The sequence below is a fragment of the Denticeps clupeoides genome, chromosome 1 (assembly GCF_900700375.1).
Source record: "Denticeps clupeoides chromosome 1, fDenClu1.1, whole genome shotgun sequence".
NCBI lineage: Eukaryota > Metazoa > Chordata > Actinopteri > Clupeiformes > Denticipitidae > Denticeps > Denticeps clupeoides.
In genome coordinates this window covers 10671127-10688416 of record NC_041707.1, presented here as the reverse complement: position 1 = coordinate 10688416, position 17290 = coordinate 10671127, and the positions used below count along the sequence as shown (strand labels likewise).

The following is a 17290-nucleotide window of genomic DNA, read 5'->3' as shown; positions in this document are numbered from 1 at the left end:
TCTCAGAAGTACAGTCTAGTTTTATAAGAAATTTGTACATTTTTGTGAAATAGTTTTATTGACAAAGAGAGCAGGTTTAAAATATATTTATGTATTTGCTTTTCTTAGGGCTTGTAGTGCTCAGCTGATTATTATTTTATTAGAATCTCTCAATAGAAGAATGAAGCCAAGCCAAGACGGGATCTCAAGAGCCAGTTTGGAGTCCTCATGGCATCCATTTAAGATTAAAGAAAATGTATGGCACACTATAGCTAGAAACGTGCCCTTTGAATGGCACATTCACCTTTTACCTGAAATGATGTTCTGATCCAGAACGGCAGACCAGCAGAATGTGAAAGTGAAGTGATTGTGAAAAACTGTGGCACAGCACACGGTGACACAACGAAATGTGTCCTCTGCTTTTAACCATCACCCTTAGTGAGCAGTGGGCAGATATCACAGGCTCCCGGGGAGCAGTTTGTTGGGACGATACCTTGCTCAGTGGCAGTTTAGGATTCGGTTTTATTATAGGTTGCACTGGTATTGGATTGGATTGGTACTCAGGATCGGCCAATATCCATACACCAGTTACTGGTATCAGAACTAAGAACACTGGATTAGTGGATCTTTCATTATTAATGTTAATAGAAATGTGACGACTGAAGTCTGTAGGGACCAGACCGGGAAAACTCTTACAGAAAAAAAAGCTATAAATAACGAACCTGCAGTAAACACAGAACTGGTGTGTGAAAAGGTGAAGACATTTGACATTGGGCTTAATATTGTTTTGGGACGTTTGGGAAAGGGTTGTGTTTATAGTGTGTTGAAGAGCAGCTGATGCTTTTCTTTGCTCTTTGGGCTGCAGGCTCAGAATGTCAACTCAGGCGAACTGGTAGGTGTGAACAGGTAACGCTGCTGCAACAGTGTGTTTTCTGTAGGGCGGTATTTCATGTTTTGCGTTGTAGTCTGGACAGATTTTGGTGCCGCATTCTGAGACCGCTGAGGAGGAGACCGCTTATGCCTGCCGGGAGGCCTTACAGGTAACAACATGACTCCTCCACAAACACACACACCTATACTTTATATTTTAGCAGATTTGAATGTGATGTACTTCCTATTTGTGTCCACTAGGGGCTGATGTACCTCCATCGTCCACCGCAACATAAAGGTTTGTCATCACACACCGACACCAAACATGTCTATAAGTTATGAGGCTTCTTAACGCTCTGATCTGAAAGAGAAGTGAGCGGAAATATTTACTTAGAACTGGATTTATTGCTAGCCTACTCTCATATCTAACCTGCGAGTGTCTCCGTGTTGGTCCACAGGGAGACAACATCCTCCTGAATGAAACTGGCGACGTGAAGATCTGTGAGTACTGACTTCCAAATTATTCCACCACTTCCTGTGTGGAGCAAGAAAGAAATCTGGATGAACGATTAATTGTTCATCCATAACTAGAAACGCAATCGGTGTGGATTTACATTTACAGTATTTATCAGACGCCCTTATCCAGAGCGACTTACAATAAGTAGTTACAGGGACAGTCCCCCCGGAGCAATTTAGGGTTAAGTGTCTTGCTCAGGGACACAATGGTAGTAAGTGGGGTTTGAACCTGGGTCTTCTGGTTCATAGGCGAGTGTGTTACCCACTAGGCTACTACCACCCTGTGATCAGTTTTAAAACTGTAGGCGATCTGGGCTTAGCAGCACGTTTAACACACCCCAGTGCCCAATGTGTTGGAACGTTGCAATGGTACGTTTCTTTCTCAAGCAAAAATTTGTCCTTTGTGTCTGTGTGGTGTTTGTTTTGTGTGTCACTGTACTTACTTTTCCCTGTCTGTGTGTGTCTGTATTTATAAAGGATTGCCCCCAAAGTCCTCTGTGCCATAAGGGACGGCGACTATAATGAGCGCCAAATTCCCCACAGCTCCATGAGCAACGATTGGTAAGTTAAACCAAGTGCAAGTAATGCATGTTTATTTTTAAAAAATGATCCACCTACCCCTTGTGTGTGCTCTCAATGTTGATGTACTTATCTGTGTCTGTCTGTGTGTTTTCAGTATTAAAACCTACTTATCATCTGAGATCATGGTGCCACCCAAGCTGCGGGAGGATGGAAATTGGTGAACGTTTTCTTCACACACACACACACACACACACACACACACACACACACACACAGTCTTCACTGGAGCATTATAATTAAACCAGACTGTTCTCTTCCCAGGTCGATGGAATTTAAGGACTTTGTCCATCAGGCCCTTATTTGAGATCCATGCAGCCGCCCTTCTGCTGAAGAATTGCCTTTGGTAAGGAATCATAAGTCAGAATTTTGATGCTACTGATCACCCTAAGCTCATATTTTCTCATATAATTAAACTGCTACCAGTGCTAACACTCAACCCTCTATGTTTTTGTGTGCAGCATCCATTTCTCAACTGGCCTGAACCTACGGGGGACTGTGTTCCCGGAATTGATCTCTTCATCGATGGTAACTTGAAAGCACGTTGTAAGTCGCTCTGGATAAGGGCGTCTGCCAAATGCCGTAAATGTAAATGTGTTCCAATTACGACTGCAGCGGAAGAAGGTAAATCTGTTGGTCCCCTCTGTCTCACCACATAACTCTACCCATTAAGTCCATAAACCCGAGTCTACATATTAAGGGGTGAATGGAATTTTGGATGTACCGTGGACAGAACACTGAATATGTGAAGTTTCAGTGATGATGACTGTACAGCTGATTTTAAAATCACCTTCCCTGTGACTTTTTGATCCATTTTCATTTACATTTATGGCATTCATCCAGAGTCACTTACAATCAGAAGTTACAGGGAGAGTCCCCCTGGGGGTTAAGTGACTTTACTACTCTTGGTCCAGCACCACTGAAGAATAGATTTCAATTTTAATTAAATTAATTAAATAATTAACACACTAACAGCATTAGTGTTAGTGTCCTCCCATCATCTTTCCATACTTTCACTGGGGTAAAAAAAAGATATATCTGCAACCAACTGTACTTAAATGAAAGATTCTCTGCAAAATTCCCACCCACTATGATGTGCACACAGAAAACACAGGCTACCTACCCCTGTAAAGAATTTTGAACAAACTAAAAATATCCACAGTAAAACTACACATTCATAAGGTACAACTACACAATAAAACTAGCATTAATAAACAATATGTGCGTAGATTCAGCCCGCAGCAAGTTGAATTTACAAACTTAAATAAAAAAAAAATGCAGGGTAAAAATGACACTAATTATGTACATCTTCTTGTAGGGTAGGGTAGGCCATTCTGATAGGTATGCTGATCTGTTAGGACACCTGTCCTTCCTCTTTTACTCAAGTTCTCCTGATGAAGCAGAAGGACCTGAGGAAAATTCCCAAAACTCCAGGGGACACGATGTCATCTGTGCAGGATATACAAATAAACCAATAACTGTCGCACATATATTAAAAAACTGTTGCAGCAAATATTAAAAATCGGAACTTAAATTAAACGTTAAGAAAACACATTTAAAAACATCTCTTACTGACAGTTCTGCTTCCATCTGCATCCTTCACCTCCAAAAACGTTATTTTCTATAGAAATGTGAGCTTCATTTTTGTTACACATGGTCCTTGGTGCAACAAGGAAGGCAAATCTGTCTCAGAAGTCCGCATTTGTGCATATTTCCCGTCTTGTTGCTATGTAGATGAGCAGTAATAAAAATACGTTCTATTATAGTGTAGCACTGCTGCCTGGGTCAGTGCAGAGCTACATGAAACGCTAGAGGTCTCTGTTCTCAGCCAGATACAAGCCTGAAGTGACGATATTTAGTTCTTCAGAAAAGAGCATACATGGCAAATTTGTGACATTTTTCCTTGGCAGTCTATAACTTTTCTCTTTTTCTGTGAGAATCTGAGCTTAAATGACTCTCTTGGCTGTAAGGTGTAAAAATGGGTCGATTTGTGAAATGTCCAGAAGCGAACATGTTCTTCTTAAAAGATGCCGCTGAGAGTGAATTTCACAGGGGCGGACACTTCCTGGTGGATAAGACGGAGGAAGTAAGCTCTTCTGGCTTTCCTGCCAGCAAACAGTTGCGGTCAAAAGTTTACTCACCACAGGATGTCTAATTGGGGCAAGAAATAAACTAAAGGACTTTTAACCTGAGCGTGTGTATAAAAGACCAAAACCGCCACAACGTGCTAATTCGTTGGCAAACGTATGTAAATGTTGATCTTTCTGTATAGATTTTTCTAATCTGCTCGTCCATGTCCGCACAGCCACAGATCACTTGGTCTGGGCGGGTTTAAGTAAGCCCTGTGGGTATAATCTAAAGCAATTCATCAAAAGTCACCAAGCAGTCCAAGAAAAACCGTGTCAGCCTCCTGGCCTAACTGGTGCTTGAAGAACTCCCACACTGCAGCACGGAGGAGCTCAGGCAGACACGGGACCCTTCCCCGCATTGCTGGGGCTTGCAGTCACTGATAATGAAAAGACAACAAAGAACTGGGCAGTCTAAGGCCGAATAAACCAGCTCACCAGTGAAACTGTTGGGGGGAAAGCTGCGCTGGACGGTGGGTCCACAGCTACTATGGAATAATTTCCCTTTCCTGTCTGACTCGGATACCCAGGGCGGAGGCATTCTGGGTATTAAATTAAAGATCATCGGGGGACAGATAAGTATATACCTGAAGTAAACACGTTTTCTATTATCAGGAAACCAGGATTTGCTTTTGGCGAGTGCAGGTCTGCCTTGTTTCACACAAAGAAGCTGGTTTCTCAGCGATAACAGTTAAAGAGTAAACAATATTGGGTTATGAATACTGAATAGTTCAAATGTACCATACAACATATTCAATGAAGTTAAAAAAAAAAAAAAGCAGCCCGGTGGGGCCTTCCAGAGAATTTCCTGCCATTGAAATCACGTCCATGCCTTTTTCTAAACAAGCACAGGATACCACAAGCTGCTACAGACAATATAACGACTCCACCAAGACAGGATGCTGCACAAAAGACAAAAATATATATATATATTTCTGGATGGTCACGGACCACTTGGTCAGTACGCCTTCCATTTCACCTTCCAAACCAACAGTTACACCGTCTCCGGAGCTATGGCCCTTGCGGGATGATCCCGGCCTGTAGTGTTCAGGACCTGCAAAAAAGGTGAAGAAGAAAAATTGCGCATTATGCCCAGCCTGACTCGGGGCACACACTGACACACACCATTCACTAGCACCTACGGACAATTTAGTCACTAATCCACCTAGCGCGCATGCCTATGGACGTTGGGAGTACATTTACATTTACATTTACGGCATTTATCAGACGCCCTTATCCAGAGCGATAATCAGTAGTTACAGGGGACAGTCCCCCTGGAGCAACTTAGGGTTACGTGTCTTGCTCAGGGACACAATGGTAGTAAGTGGGATTTGAACCTGGGTCTCCTGGTTCATAGGCGAGGGTGTTACCCACTAGGCTACTACCACCCATTTGAGTAAGCTGGACGAGTTCAAGGTCAAGTTGAAATGAATTTTTAAAGCACTTTAAAACAACTCAGTTGACCAAAGTGCTGTACGCAGACAAAAGAAAAGAGAGACAGCGAATAAAACAATAAAGTAATAATAACCACGATAAAACGGTAAAACCAACATCTCAGACAGATTTAAAAGCCAAGGAGAAAAGGGAGCACTTAAAAGCAGGAAGGGATTTGGCCTGCCTGATGTTCAAGTCTTGGAGCAGCGAGTGAAAAGGCTCGGTCACCCCCGACAATGAACGTTCTGCTGCCCGTGGAGCACGTGGAGGAGCGTACGACTGGAGCGGATCGGGACAGACACCGTGTGGCAAGGCCATGGAGACATTTAAAAGCAAGCAAAAGAATCCCAAAATCGATACGCTAACAAGCCAGGAGCCAATGTAACGATGCTAGAGCTGGAGTAATAAGCTCGTGTCTTTTTGCACCAGTTAAAAGCCGCGCAGCAGCATTTTTGACCAGCTGAGGTCGATCAAGTGTCCTCTGGTTAAGCCCAACATTAAGTCCAGACGATTCGTAATAAAAGCTCAAATCTCGAAGTCTCGAAGTGACGCCAAGAGAGAAGCGGTTTGACTCTCGACGGTTGTTGAAAAAAGCTGGTTTCGACCACGGAGATGGACAACCCGGAGGAAACCCCACACAAGCACACACAAGGTCCGGTTTGAATTCTAGCGGCCTAGTGGGTAGCACACTGTGAAGACCACAAATTCACAGGGTCAAATCTCACTCGTTTCCCCCACCGTTGTGTCCATGAGATAAGCATGTTAAAATGCCATGAATGGCCACGTATCTAACTAACACATCATTCAATGGCACTTTTTTTGTATATTATGGAATAAATCCTGGAATTAAAATGTTTCACTGAAAAAAAAACGTAAACCTGATGCAGGTTAAATGTGTCATACACTGTGCGTGTGTGTATGTGTGTGTGTGTGTGTGTGTGTGAAGGTTATTTTCAGGGTGGGAGACATCTGGAAAAATAAGTCACAACAGTTGCCTGGCCCTATTGTTCCCCAGAACGGATCTGGCCTTGTAAGGAGACAAAAGAAACAGGCCGCTGGACATTGTTTCCTTGTGCGAGTTTCCCCGCGACACAGGATGCCGCGACCTCAGTCCACGGCGCGTCCGGGCTGCGCGGCGACCTTCTCGCGGTGATGCGCCCCGTACATTGATGCGGTCCGGGAGAACCGACGATGTCCTTGTCGCCGGTGCTGCTGCTGCTGCTGCTGGATCTGCTGGTGGCCGCGAGCGACGTCCTCCCGCAGCCGCTCTGCACCTCCAAAGCCTGCTTCACCGCGCATCTGGAGAGGACGACGTTCCAGGACGCGCAGGACAAGTGCACGTATAACGGGGGTTCCTTAACCACCGTCACGGACGAGGAGGAGGCGGCGAGCGTGGGGTCGGTGGTCTCGCGGGTCGCGGGGCGGGACGCGTTCTGGATCGGGCTCAGGCTGCAGAAGGGCACCTGCGCCGCGGCCGGCACGGCTTTGCGCGGCTTCGAGTGGACGTCGGGGGTCGAGGCCTCGCCGTACAGCAACTGGGACCGGGAGCCGGCGAGCACGTGCACGGAGGACAGGTGCGTCGCGGTGCGTCACGTCGCTCCGGGCCGCGACCTCAAGTGGACGGACGCGTCGTGCCGAGGCGTCAACTTCTACCTGTGCAAGTTCCCGTTCGCCGGCATGTGCGGCCCCCTGCGGCTGGGCGGACCGGGCCGAATCAGCTACACGGTGCCCTTTTCCGACGTGCCGTTCGGTCACCACAGCGACTTCTGGCCGTACGGGACCTTCGCCCTGGCGACGTGCGGCGACCAGGTCGCCAGAGCGATCTGCACGAAACAAAACCACACGGTGGCGTGGGCGCCTCCGGGGCCGCCGTGCGCGTCTTCCCGCGAGAGGAGCTGCGAGTACGAGAACGGAGGGTGCGAGCACGTTTGCGCGGAGCCGGGCGCTCGGTGCGCGTGCAGGGACGGGTACGAGCTCGGGGAGGACGAGGCCTCGTGCGCTCCCACGGACCCGTGCCACGCCGTGCCCTGCTCTCACGAATGCGTGGCAGCCCCCCACGGCTACGCGTGCACGTGTCCCCGCGGGCTCCACCTGGGCCCGGATCGGCGACATTGCGTGGACGTGGACGAGTGCCTGTTGCGCCCTTGCGGGGAGCACGCGTGCCACAACACCCCGGGAAGTTACAGGTGTCGCTGCAACCAGGGCTTTCAGGCGGCGGAGGGGCGGTGCCAGGACGTGGACGAGTGCGCCGGGTCGCCCTGTCCTCAGGGCTGCGTGAACTCACCGGGCTCCTTCTCCTGCGAGTGCTTCCCGGGTTACAGCTCGAAGCGGGACGGGCGCGTGTGCGAAGACGTCGACGAATGTTTGGACGGCAGGTGCGTGGGGCGCTGCGTCAACACGCCCGGCGGTTTCCGGTGCTCGTGTCCAGGAAACCTGCAGCTGGCGGACGACGGCGTGTCTTGCGTCCCTGAAGCGGGTTCTGTGGAAGCGCAGGCCACGCCCACCGCGTCTGTCACACGGCCGGCCACGCCCACCACGTCTGTCACACGGCCGGCCACGCCCACCACGCCTGTCACACGGCCGACCACGCCCACCACGTCTGTCACACGGCCGGCCACGCCCACCGCGCGGTCCGCAGGGCCCCACGGGGACCTCGTGAGTAAGTCCCGCGCTGCGGGCTCGGGGGTGACGGTGTTCGTGCTGGCCTCCGTCATCCCGCTGTCGCTGCTGGTCTGCGTGAGCGTCGCGGCCGTGGCGGCCTACCGCTGTAGCCGCGGCCGGAGCGCGTCCAGGAAGAAGGGCGCGACGGTGGACAGTTACTGCTGGGTGTCGTCTGGCGCCGGAACATGGCCAGATAACGTGGAGGTGCCAAAATAAAAGAAGGTGGACATGTACAGGACAAAGCAATCTCAAATTAAATCATCTAAATCATTTTCTCAAATAATTGAATAAGATATTTTCGTGCATTTTTTTTTTTACTTGATAGGCAAAATAGAAACAATGAAAAAACATTTTTGATGTTTTTTTTATTAACTACAATAATTAAGATTCTTTAATATTGTGACGTAATAAGCAAAATAAAAAAACTGCGATTTTTAATATGAGTTGTACATTTTATGTCTTGTTTTTTTGTAGTTTTTTTAATGTCTTGTTTTTTAGAATTTAAATGTATTTTTTTACCATTCTGTTTTGCTTTTGTATTGAACATTATTATGTTCAGTTGCTGGATGGTGTAAACAAACGTTTTTGGCCTAAATCGGTCAAACAGAAGTGTATAACGGAATAGAAGCAAAGTGGGGTACGCAGAAAGGCATGACAGTAAAAATACTAAATAATTATAGAGCACAAGATACAGTGGGAGTTTTCTTTCCAGACATTCTGAGTACTGATAACCATTACAAAGTGGAATTATCTATCAGGATATATTACTCCGTCTATCTATTTACTATATTACTCAGTCTAAAACAAGTGATCTGGGCCCAGTTTAACTAACATTTGTAGGACTGAGGACTGAGACTGAGATTTGTCCAAACAGAGACGATAACATTTTTGCAATGCCCCTGGACTACTGATGTTTTTCTGGGTGCAATTTAAAGCTCCTCCTATACACACAAAGAAATACAGGTACACACAGTGTACCAACCTCCAGGTACAAAACTGTTCCTTTCAGTTGGTTGTATGTAAAAAGTACAGGACCGGTCCTTTGTGTACATAGTTGTACCCATGAACCTGCACCACATGGGAATGATCACAATTAACCCAACGTACCAACAAAAATGCTTGTAAATTGCTAGATTTCAGCTGCACAATAGTGATATTGTGGCTAGTGGATTTGACCGACTTATCCAAAAGTGGCTGATGTTCATTCAAGATTCAAACTTGGTTTATTACAGTATACACAGCATACCGTGTATTGAAATAATGTTTCACGCAGACCCAACCCCCATTGTGCAATCATTAAAGAAAAATATATATGTACATACACACTAAACCAAACTATACTAACTAAAACTAAAAGCTAAATACTGTACAGTATCTCTATAGGAGAAAAGTAGAACTTTTCTGTACAATGAACAGGTCGGACGGGACATAACTGGACAACGTCATGTAGGATGCTTGAAAGTGGATATGTTGGATATTTCAAACAAGACAAACATGTGCAAGATGTGTAGGAATGCGCAAAAAGAGCAGAGATGAGCAAAATGAGTTGAGATGTGCAAAGATCAGGTGCATATGGCTGTAAGTGTATTATTGTTGAGTTTAACAGTGTTCTGGTGATGGCAGACTGCTTGTGGGAAGAAGTGAAAGTGAAGTGATTGTCACTTGTGATACACGGCAGCACAGCACACGGTGCACACAGTGAAATTTGTCCTCTGCATTTAACCCGTCAGTGATGGCATTTAACCCATTAGTGAGCAGCGCGAAGGGAGCAGTGACAGGTGCGTGTGGGGACAGGCGTGTGTGGGGACGGTGCTTTGCTCAGTGGCACCTTGTCGGATCAGGATTCGAACCGGCAACCTTTATTTTTTCTTTATTCCTTATTACACCTCGCACTGCACCTCGTATACTCCGAGCCTCCAGTACTGCTCGCCTGGTCCCTCCATCTCTGAAGGTAAAAGGAAAACATTCATCTAGACTCTTCTCTGTCTTGGCCCCTCGGTGGTGGAATGAACTCCCCCTCGAGGTCAGAACAGCTCAGTCACTGAGCACCTTCAAACGACAGCTCAGGACCTTCCTCTTTAGAGAATATTTAGATTAAATTGTAATTTTCTTGTTGTCGAACTTGTGTACAGAATCTACAACAGAGTGAATAAAATAGATGTATTCATAGTTGGGGTCCTAGTGAACCAGAATTGATCTCTCCATCGATGGTCACTTAAGTCGCTCTGGATAAGGGCGTCTGCCAAATGCCTTAAATGTAAATGTATTTTCATGACTATGGGCTTGTCGCTGCCTTGGCGACAAGCCCATACCCATATAGATACACTGTAAAAAATGTCCGTAAATTTAACAGTAAAATACCGTATAAATGCTACAGGATACAACCGTATTCCTGAAAACATGGGATAACCGTAGAATTTACAGTGCAAAACCGTAATCAGTTTTACAGAGTAAGACCTTACATTTAACAGTTAAAAACATACGAAAATACGGTTTATTGCAGGAAAATTAACAATATACTGTATTATCCATTACAGAAAAGACATGAATTTCATGTTTTTTACATGTGCAAAAATGTGTTTTTGGAACATTCTTGTGTGAAACCCATGGCATCACATGTGAAAACCCATGAGATAACATGATGTTATTAAACCTGCTTGTGTTGATTTCAGTCAATGCTCTCTAAAAAATGTCATATTCATGCCTTGAGTTTTTTGTAATCTGTACACATTGGAAATGTATAAGTAGTTACTTTACTTTACTTTACTTTATTTAGCAGACGCTTTTATCCAAAGCGACTTACAAGAGGAAGACACCAGCAATTCTCGTTCGATTTCAATAGATTTCTATAGTAGTTGTTATCATAAAATATTGTATTGTAGTGTTTTAAAGAACCACTCCTCTGGACTGGAAACGTTCTTAGGGTGTACTCACACTAGGCACGGTTGCCGAGTACGAGTCTGGCCTGCACTCACATATGCTTTCAGCACGCTTACGTCATTATGGTGGGCGGGGTTTCAGGAGAAACAGGAAGAGCGGCGCTCTCGCTGATCGCATTCGGTTGGCTAGATGGTTTGATGCCGTCGACAGCGTAATACCATTGGAATTTATCTTTTTCATCTGCAGAGCTGCCAGATTTAAGGTGCATCCCACACCTTTAAATACTGTGCCTGCAGTTTTTTTAACCTTGTCTCGGCACTGCTCGGTGGTTCTTTGGTATCCCCGATGAAGAAGATAATCCCGTATTTTGCAAAACATATCGGAGTTTTTATGCGTTTTGTCCACCTGTTGTTGTATGCTCTAATCTGCCCAAATTTCCAACAAACATTGCACCTTTCCCTTTCCCCGCCATGTTGGTTTTGGAACGTCGCAAAAACGTGACATCACGCGTACTGTTCCGTTGTGTTTTGTGTGGTACTGTAAATTGTGTGTTTTGATAGGTATGTCCTGTCTGTGTCCAGTGTATTGTTTTGCTGTAATTAGCAGTGGTTTTACTTTTTAAGGGTGTGTGAAACGAAATCTGAAATTCTACGCTCTGTTTTGTCTCTGCTCTCAGGAATTAGTTAAAAGTATTTGAAAGATAACCGTTAAGCATCGTCCAATCATGATAAAATTGCGCCTTGGCCAAAGAATTTGATTGGCTGAGCTCTCATTGGCGCGGAGCGTTTGCGTTTCAGCACGTCGGCAGTGGACAAGTGGCGAACGATTATTGCATTGACTGAGCAGAACTACAAACTGGTGGGAATGTGAAGTAATATAAATGTGTCTGGGCAAATTGGTAAGTTGAATTAAATCGTTTGAAGAAGTGTGTGGTTTTAAACACGAGTAGCATGTACCCTGTTTGTGGCGCATGAATATATCTTCGCAGCGCATGTAAAATTTGCAAGCACGATGTGAAACAGCATTTAGGTTGTTAAGTTAAAGGGACTCTTTTGTGCATTGCAGGAGACAATTTGGGGTCTCATAATATCGGTGGATTCACAGAAAATTTCAGTTTTTCTGAATATTTCTGCAGGTATTGCCGGATAACACGAACAGATTTTCAAACAGATCCAAATGCATGTGGACCTCAGCGCACTCCTGAAAACTACAAATCTGCAGTAGACATTTTACAGTCTGAAGAACAACAAAACGTTGAAGGTATAATATCTGACTCAATTTTTAATTCATTAAATTACTTCAATGTTTGTGTGCCTGGCCTGCCACCTTGTTTAGGCCATGACATTTTTGAGGGTATCCTTTCCTATGATTTAGGCCTTTACCTGAAGTACTTCATAAAGTAGAAAAAGTGGTTCACTTATTCAATTCTGAATAGACTCATTAAGAAATTTAAGTACAGTGGCTCTGATGCGTTGAGTAAGCTATGTGCAGTAAACTCCAATGGAGTAAAGCTTTCTGGTCAGGCTATTCAGAACTGGAATTTTCTAAGACTTCTTCCTGTGATCATGTGTGACAAGGTGAAAGAGCCCACAGATGATGTTTGGCAGTTGACCCTTCAGCTAAAAGACATTGTGGAGCTCATTTGTGCACAGAAAATTTCATTGCCAGAGGTTGCGTACCTTGACGTTCTTATCCAAGAATATCTTGCTTGTAGATTTTCTTTCTTTCCAGGACATAGGTTAAAGCCTAAGCATCACTACTTGCGACATTACCCTGCACTGATTTTAAAGTTTGGTCCTTTGATCAGGTTGTGGACAATGCGCTTTGAAAGTAAGCACAGTTACTTTAAAAGATGTGCTAGGAACTTAAAGAATTTCAAAAACCTGTGCTCCACTCTCTCTGAAAGGCATCAAATGTACCAGGCCTATCTGTCAGAAGGGTCAACGTGTGATCTAAGTTTGAGGGAAAAAAACAGCACTGCATTTTACCCAGAGCTGTATGGTGATTCTGTTAAAGATGCAGTAAGGCAGTTTGGATTTACAGAGAATACCAACGTCCCAGCAGAAGTAATGTACTGGGGTATGTTATACAAAACATTTTTTGGTTAATTTATAATTTATGTGAATTATTATTTTGGTTGTCTTTCAGAAATGGGTGATTCAGAGCTAAACACTTTAAACATCAGCAATGCCATTGATGCTGTATTACCTGAACTCTCAATCGCAACTAAAAAATCTCTTGAGGACACCTTAAAGTCACTTGGAGTGGAGTCCCCAGAAGATTCAAGCCAGGAAATTTATTTCTGTTCTAAAGGAGACCAGTAAGTCCAAGTATTTGTTTCCATTACAAAAAAGGGATGGTTTAATATTAAAATGAAAATTCTGATTGTTCCAAAATGTGTATACATTTCTTTGTTCTGCTAAACACAAAGGAAGATATTTGGAAGAATGTCAGTAACCAAGCAGATCTCATTCCCATTTACTGCCTGTTTGGTTACTGGCTTTCTTACAAATATCTTCCTTTGTGTTTAGCAGAACAAATAAATGCATACATGTTTGGAACAATCTGGGAGTGAGAAAGGATGACAGAATTTTCATTTTTGGGTGAACTATCCCTGTAATGGTCAGACATAATTATTACTTTTGTTACCTAAAAGTAGCAGTTTTGTTTTTTTGTTGTTATTTTTGGTTATTTGTTCTGTTTAATACATTTTATTTTAACAGTGAGGCAAAATATTAGTATGTCCGTTAAAGTAACTGTACAACTGTAAAAAGTTTGTCTGTAATTTACTTACTATCTTGTCATTCTAAATGAACACCTGGTTTTGAATAACAATAGGGCAACAAACTATTCCTGGTCCAACTAAGTACGTACCTATGTCTTTTTTTTTTTTTACAGCACAAATTTCTGAAAGAGGAAGTGAAGGTTCTCATGAAATCTACATACTACAGTCAACGAAAAGATATCAACAAAGGAACAGACATGAAAACCCTTACTAAAGAGTGGCCATTTTTGTTTCAGGAAAGTGGAATGGAAGTGCACTTTAAAGACCTCACAGGGATATCACTTAAAGAGATCTTCCTAAACAGCATTGACACAAAGGGAAACAGGCTGTTGAACTTCATGAGGAATGTTTGTGCAACCAGGAACAAGCGTGTCTTACGGGCTGTCACAAAACTTCAAGTTTTGAGAGGACAGACAAATGGTTGATTCTTCTACTTCTCAAAATTCTTGACTTGATTCTTCTACTTCTCTCCTATTTTGATGAGAAAGAGGCGCTCCTTCTTCATTATGTAGAAGAGACAAGCCTTGAAAAGGATGAAGAGTTGGGAAACTTGCCTGTGACCCCTTGCATCATTGTCTGTGGTAAGTTTAAGTTTTATTCATATACAGTAACACCCTCAAAGCTTTAATGATTAAATGTTTATCTATAAAGTTGAGTTTATATATTTTACCAGTGGTGGTCTGTGCCTCCTCTTCTGGAAAGACACCTGCTTAACCCTCAACTCTGATTTCACAATAATATTAAGTGAGTATCTAGCAAACACAAGTGTCAATTTTATCATGAACCCTATGTGAAATAGTTTTTCAGTGCAGTACAAAATAAACTGCAATTTGTCTAACAGTCATATTTGCAAATACTCTATTACCTTGCTACATGTACATAACTTCATTGCATTGAAATGTATCCACAGGACCCTCCTGATATGCTGCTGATCGATTCATGCTCAGTGTGGACCGCAAGATTGTGAATGATGACATCACTACATTCATCGCTGCTGTTAGCCTAATGTTCGGCAGTTATTACTGTTTCAACATTCACTACCCTACTGAATTGGCATCAGTGCTTGAATTTTTGCAAAGGTATGTAGAGACACCTAGGAGGGTAGGTTCACTTTATAGTACCTCACAAAAGTGAGTACATTCCTTACATTTCATTATTTTATCTTCTTAAGGGACAATACTGTAGAAATAAAATATGGGTATATTTTAGAGTAGTCAGTGTGGTGTTTGTATTGCAGTATATATGTTCGGTCCACTGAAAATAACTTTACATACATACATTAATATCAAAATAGCTGGCAACAAAAGTGAGTACACCTTATGTTTTACCAGATTTATGTTGTTTAACCATGCAAAGCCACATGTCCTCTTTATCATGTTCATGTTTTTGTCTGCTTGACAGGACCATACAAGTTTGTGTATCTTGTTTTGGAGCAGTTAAAATTTGGTGCTTTTAGTACGATTTTCTCATACCATTGAATGTTCAACATGGCACCTTATAGCAGAGAACTCTCTGAGGATTTGAGAATTAAAATTGTTGTTCTCCACAAAGATGGCCTAGGCTGTGAGATTATTTTCAGGCTTCCGAGTGTAACCCACCTTGCAAAACCTCTGTATGACCCTGACAACTGTACTGTAAATCGGTGTCAGATTGTTACCAATATTATAGCCTATAGCCTTGCTCATCTTTGTGGAGAGCAACAATTGTAATTCTCAAATCATCAAAGAGTTCTTTGCTCTAAGGTGCCATGTTTAACATCCAGTGGTTGGTATGAGATAATTGGACTCAAATAACCAAATTTTAACTGCTCTAATACAAGATACACAAATTTGTATGGTCCTGTCAAGCAGGCAAAAACATTAACATGATGAATAGGACATGTGGCTTTGCATGGTTAAACAACATACATCTGGTAAAACATAAGGTGTACTCACTTTTGTTGCCAGCTATTTTGACAATAATGGCTGTATGTTAAGTTATTTTCAGAGGGCAGGAAATCTATATTGCTATACAAACAGCACATTGACCGCTCTAAAAATATATCCATATTTCATTTCTATAGTATTGTCCCTTAAGAAAATATACTAAAATAATTGCTGAAATGTGAGGGGTGTACTCACTTTTGTGAGACTGTGTATGTGGCTCCATTTACAGAGGTTTTCAATGTTGTTTTTTCTTTTCAAGGTGTTTTTTCATCATCAATCCTGAAAAGGGCACAAAGGTGGTGGAAAAGAAGAACAAAAAACAACTCCCAGTGAACCCAAGAGTCTTCACCTTAATCTCTGACCTTTCGGATTACAAGTGGCGAGAGACATTGTAAATGGCCTGCAAAGGTGCCCAGCAACTTGTGTTGTTCCTTGTTCTGCTTTAGTAGTTATTAATGTAAATGTTCAACTTAAACTTTACCTATCTAACTAAAGTGTCAGTTAGATAGCGGAATCTAAATTTTAAATGCATAGTCTTGACCGATTTCTTGTCTGATTTTAAGACTGATCTTAAGCCATTGTATACTTATGATAAAACACAAGAACAGAAAAAAAACACTAATGTTTAAATGCCTGCCAGTCTTTATTAAAAATACTTGGGACCACACTGATGTGTAAGTTTTTATTAGATTTTGATGGGTTTTGATGATTTGACTTACAAGTTACATTGCTATTTTACCTTTATCTCTTCTTGCTCCCAGCTAATGTGATAAAATGGTGCTTTCATAGAATTGCTGAATGAATTCACTTATGTTCAGTTTATTTATATTAAAAATAATTCAACAGCATTTACATATTTAATGTTTTTTCCTTAGTTTAAATAGTTTTCTGTCTGCTTTGTGAAATAATTATAGGTTTTAACGTATTTATTACAACATAAACCTATAATTTAGACAGTTCTGAGCTGTAAAAAATATGGTAACAAGCCGTAATTATTACAACAAAAACCTTTAAATTAGACAGTTCTGAACTGTAAAAAACATGGCCATGAACCGTAAATATTACAATGTAAACCCTGGAATTTGACGGGTCTAATTTTTTTTTATAGCAAAATAAATGTTAATTAGACGGTTATAAACCGTAAAAAAAACAATTAAAATCCGTAAAATATACAGTACAGTTAGTGCAATCCTGTAAAACCAATAACGTTGCTACCGTATTTTTCACGGTAAAGTTCTGGCAACCACAGCTGCCGGTTTTTTACCGTAAAATTTACGGTTTATTTTTTACAGTGTACACAGTGGTACCTCCATTTCTCTGTGCGTAGGGAACCTGATTTCACCAGCAACAAGGCCGTGCCTACAAGAAGAGCCTCAGCTACTTCATGGCGAGACCAAGGACAGACAGGACTATCGCCTCTTGGGGTTCACAGTGGTCTTATGAGACAGAATGGTGAATAAAAAAAATTGTGGCAACTCCAGGAAAACACTTCCAGACAAATATGGTTTAAAGTTAATTTAAAGTTAGAGGAAGAG

General features: G+C 42.7%; 1 protein-coding gene and 1 long non-coding RNA gene across 3 annotated transcripts; both read left to right on the top strand.

The window, feature by feature from the left end:
* Positions 1–6544: 6544 nt before the first annotated feature.
* Positions 6545–9468, top strand: LOC114791212 (complement component C1q receptor-like). Its single transcript, XM_028981866.1, has one exon. It carries the CDS (start codon positions 6696–6698, stop codon positions 8379–8381), a length of 1686 nt encoding a protein of 561 aa, XP_028837699.1. The 5' UTR covers positions 6545–6695; the 3' UTR covers positions 8382–9468.
* Positions 9469–11090: 1622 nt separating this feature from the next.
* LOC114791223 (uncharacterized) lies at positions 11091–16422 on the top strand. 2 transcript variants are annotated; one of them, XR_003749942.1, is made up of 7 exons: positions 11091–11943; positions 12181–12305; positions 13194–13365; positions 13944–14411; positions 14504–14574; positions 14741–14909; positions 16015–16422. It is a non-coding gene; the product is annotated as an uncharacterized LOC114791223 (long non-coding RNA). The 2 variants fall into 2 exon arrangements; XR_003749943.1 differs by having other exon boundaries at positions 11094–12305.
* The last annotated feature ends 868 nt before the right edge of the window (positions 16423–17290 follow it).

What these genes read in the sequence shown, in the direction of transcription:
- LOC114791212 (XM_028981866.1), top strand. Translation starts at nt 6,696, where the DNA reads ATGTCCTTGTCGCCGGTGCTGCTGCTGCTGCTGCTGGATCTGCTGGTG.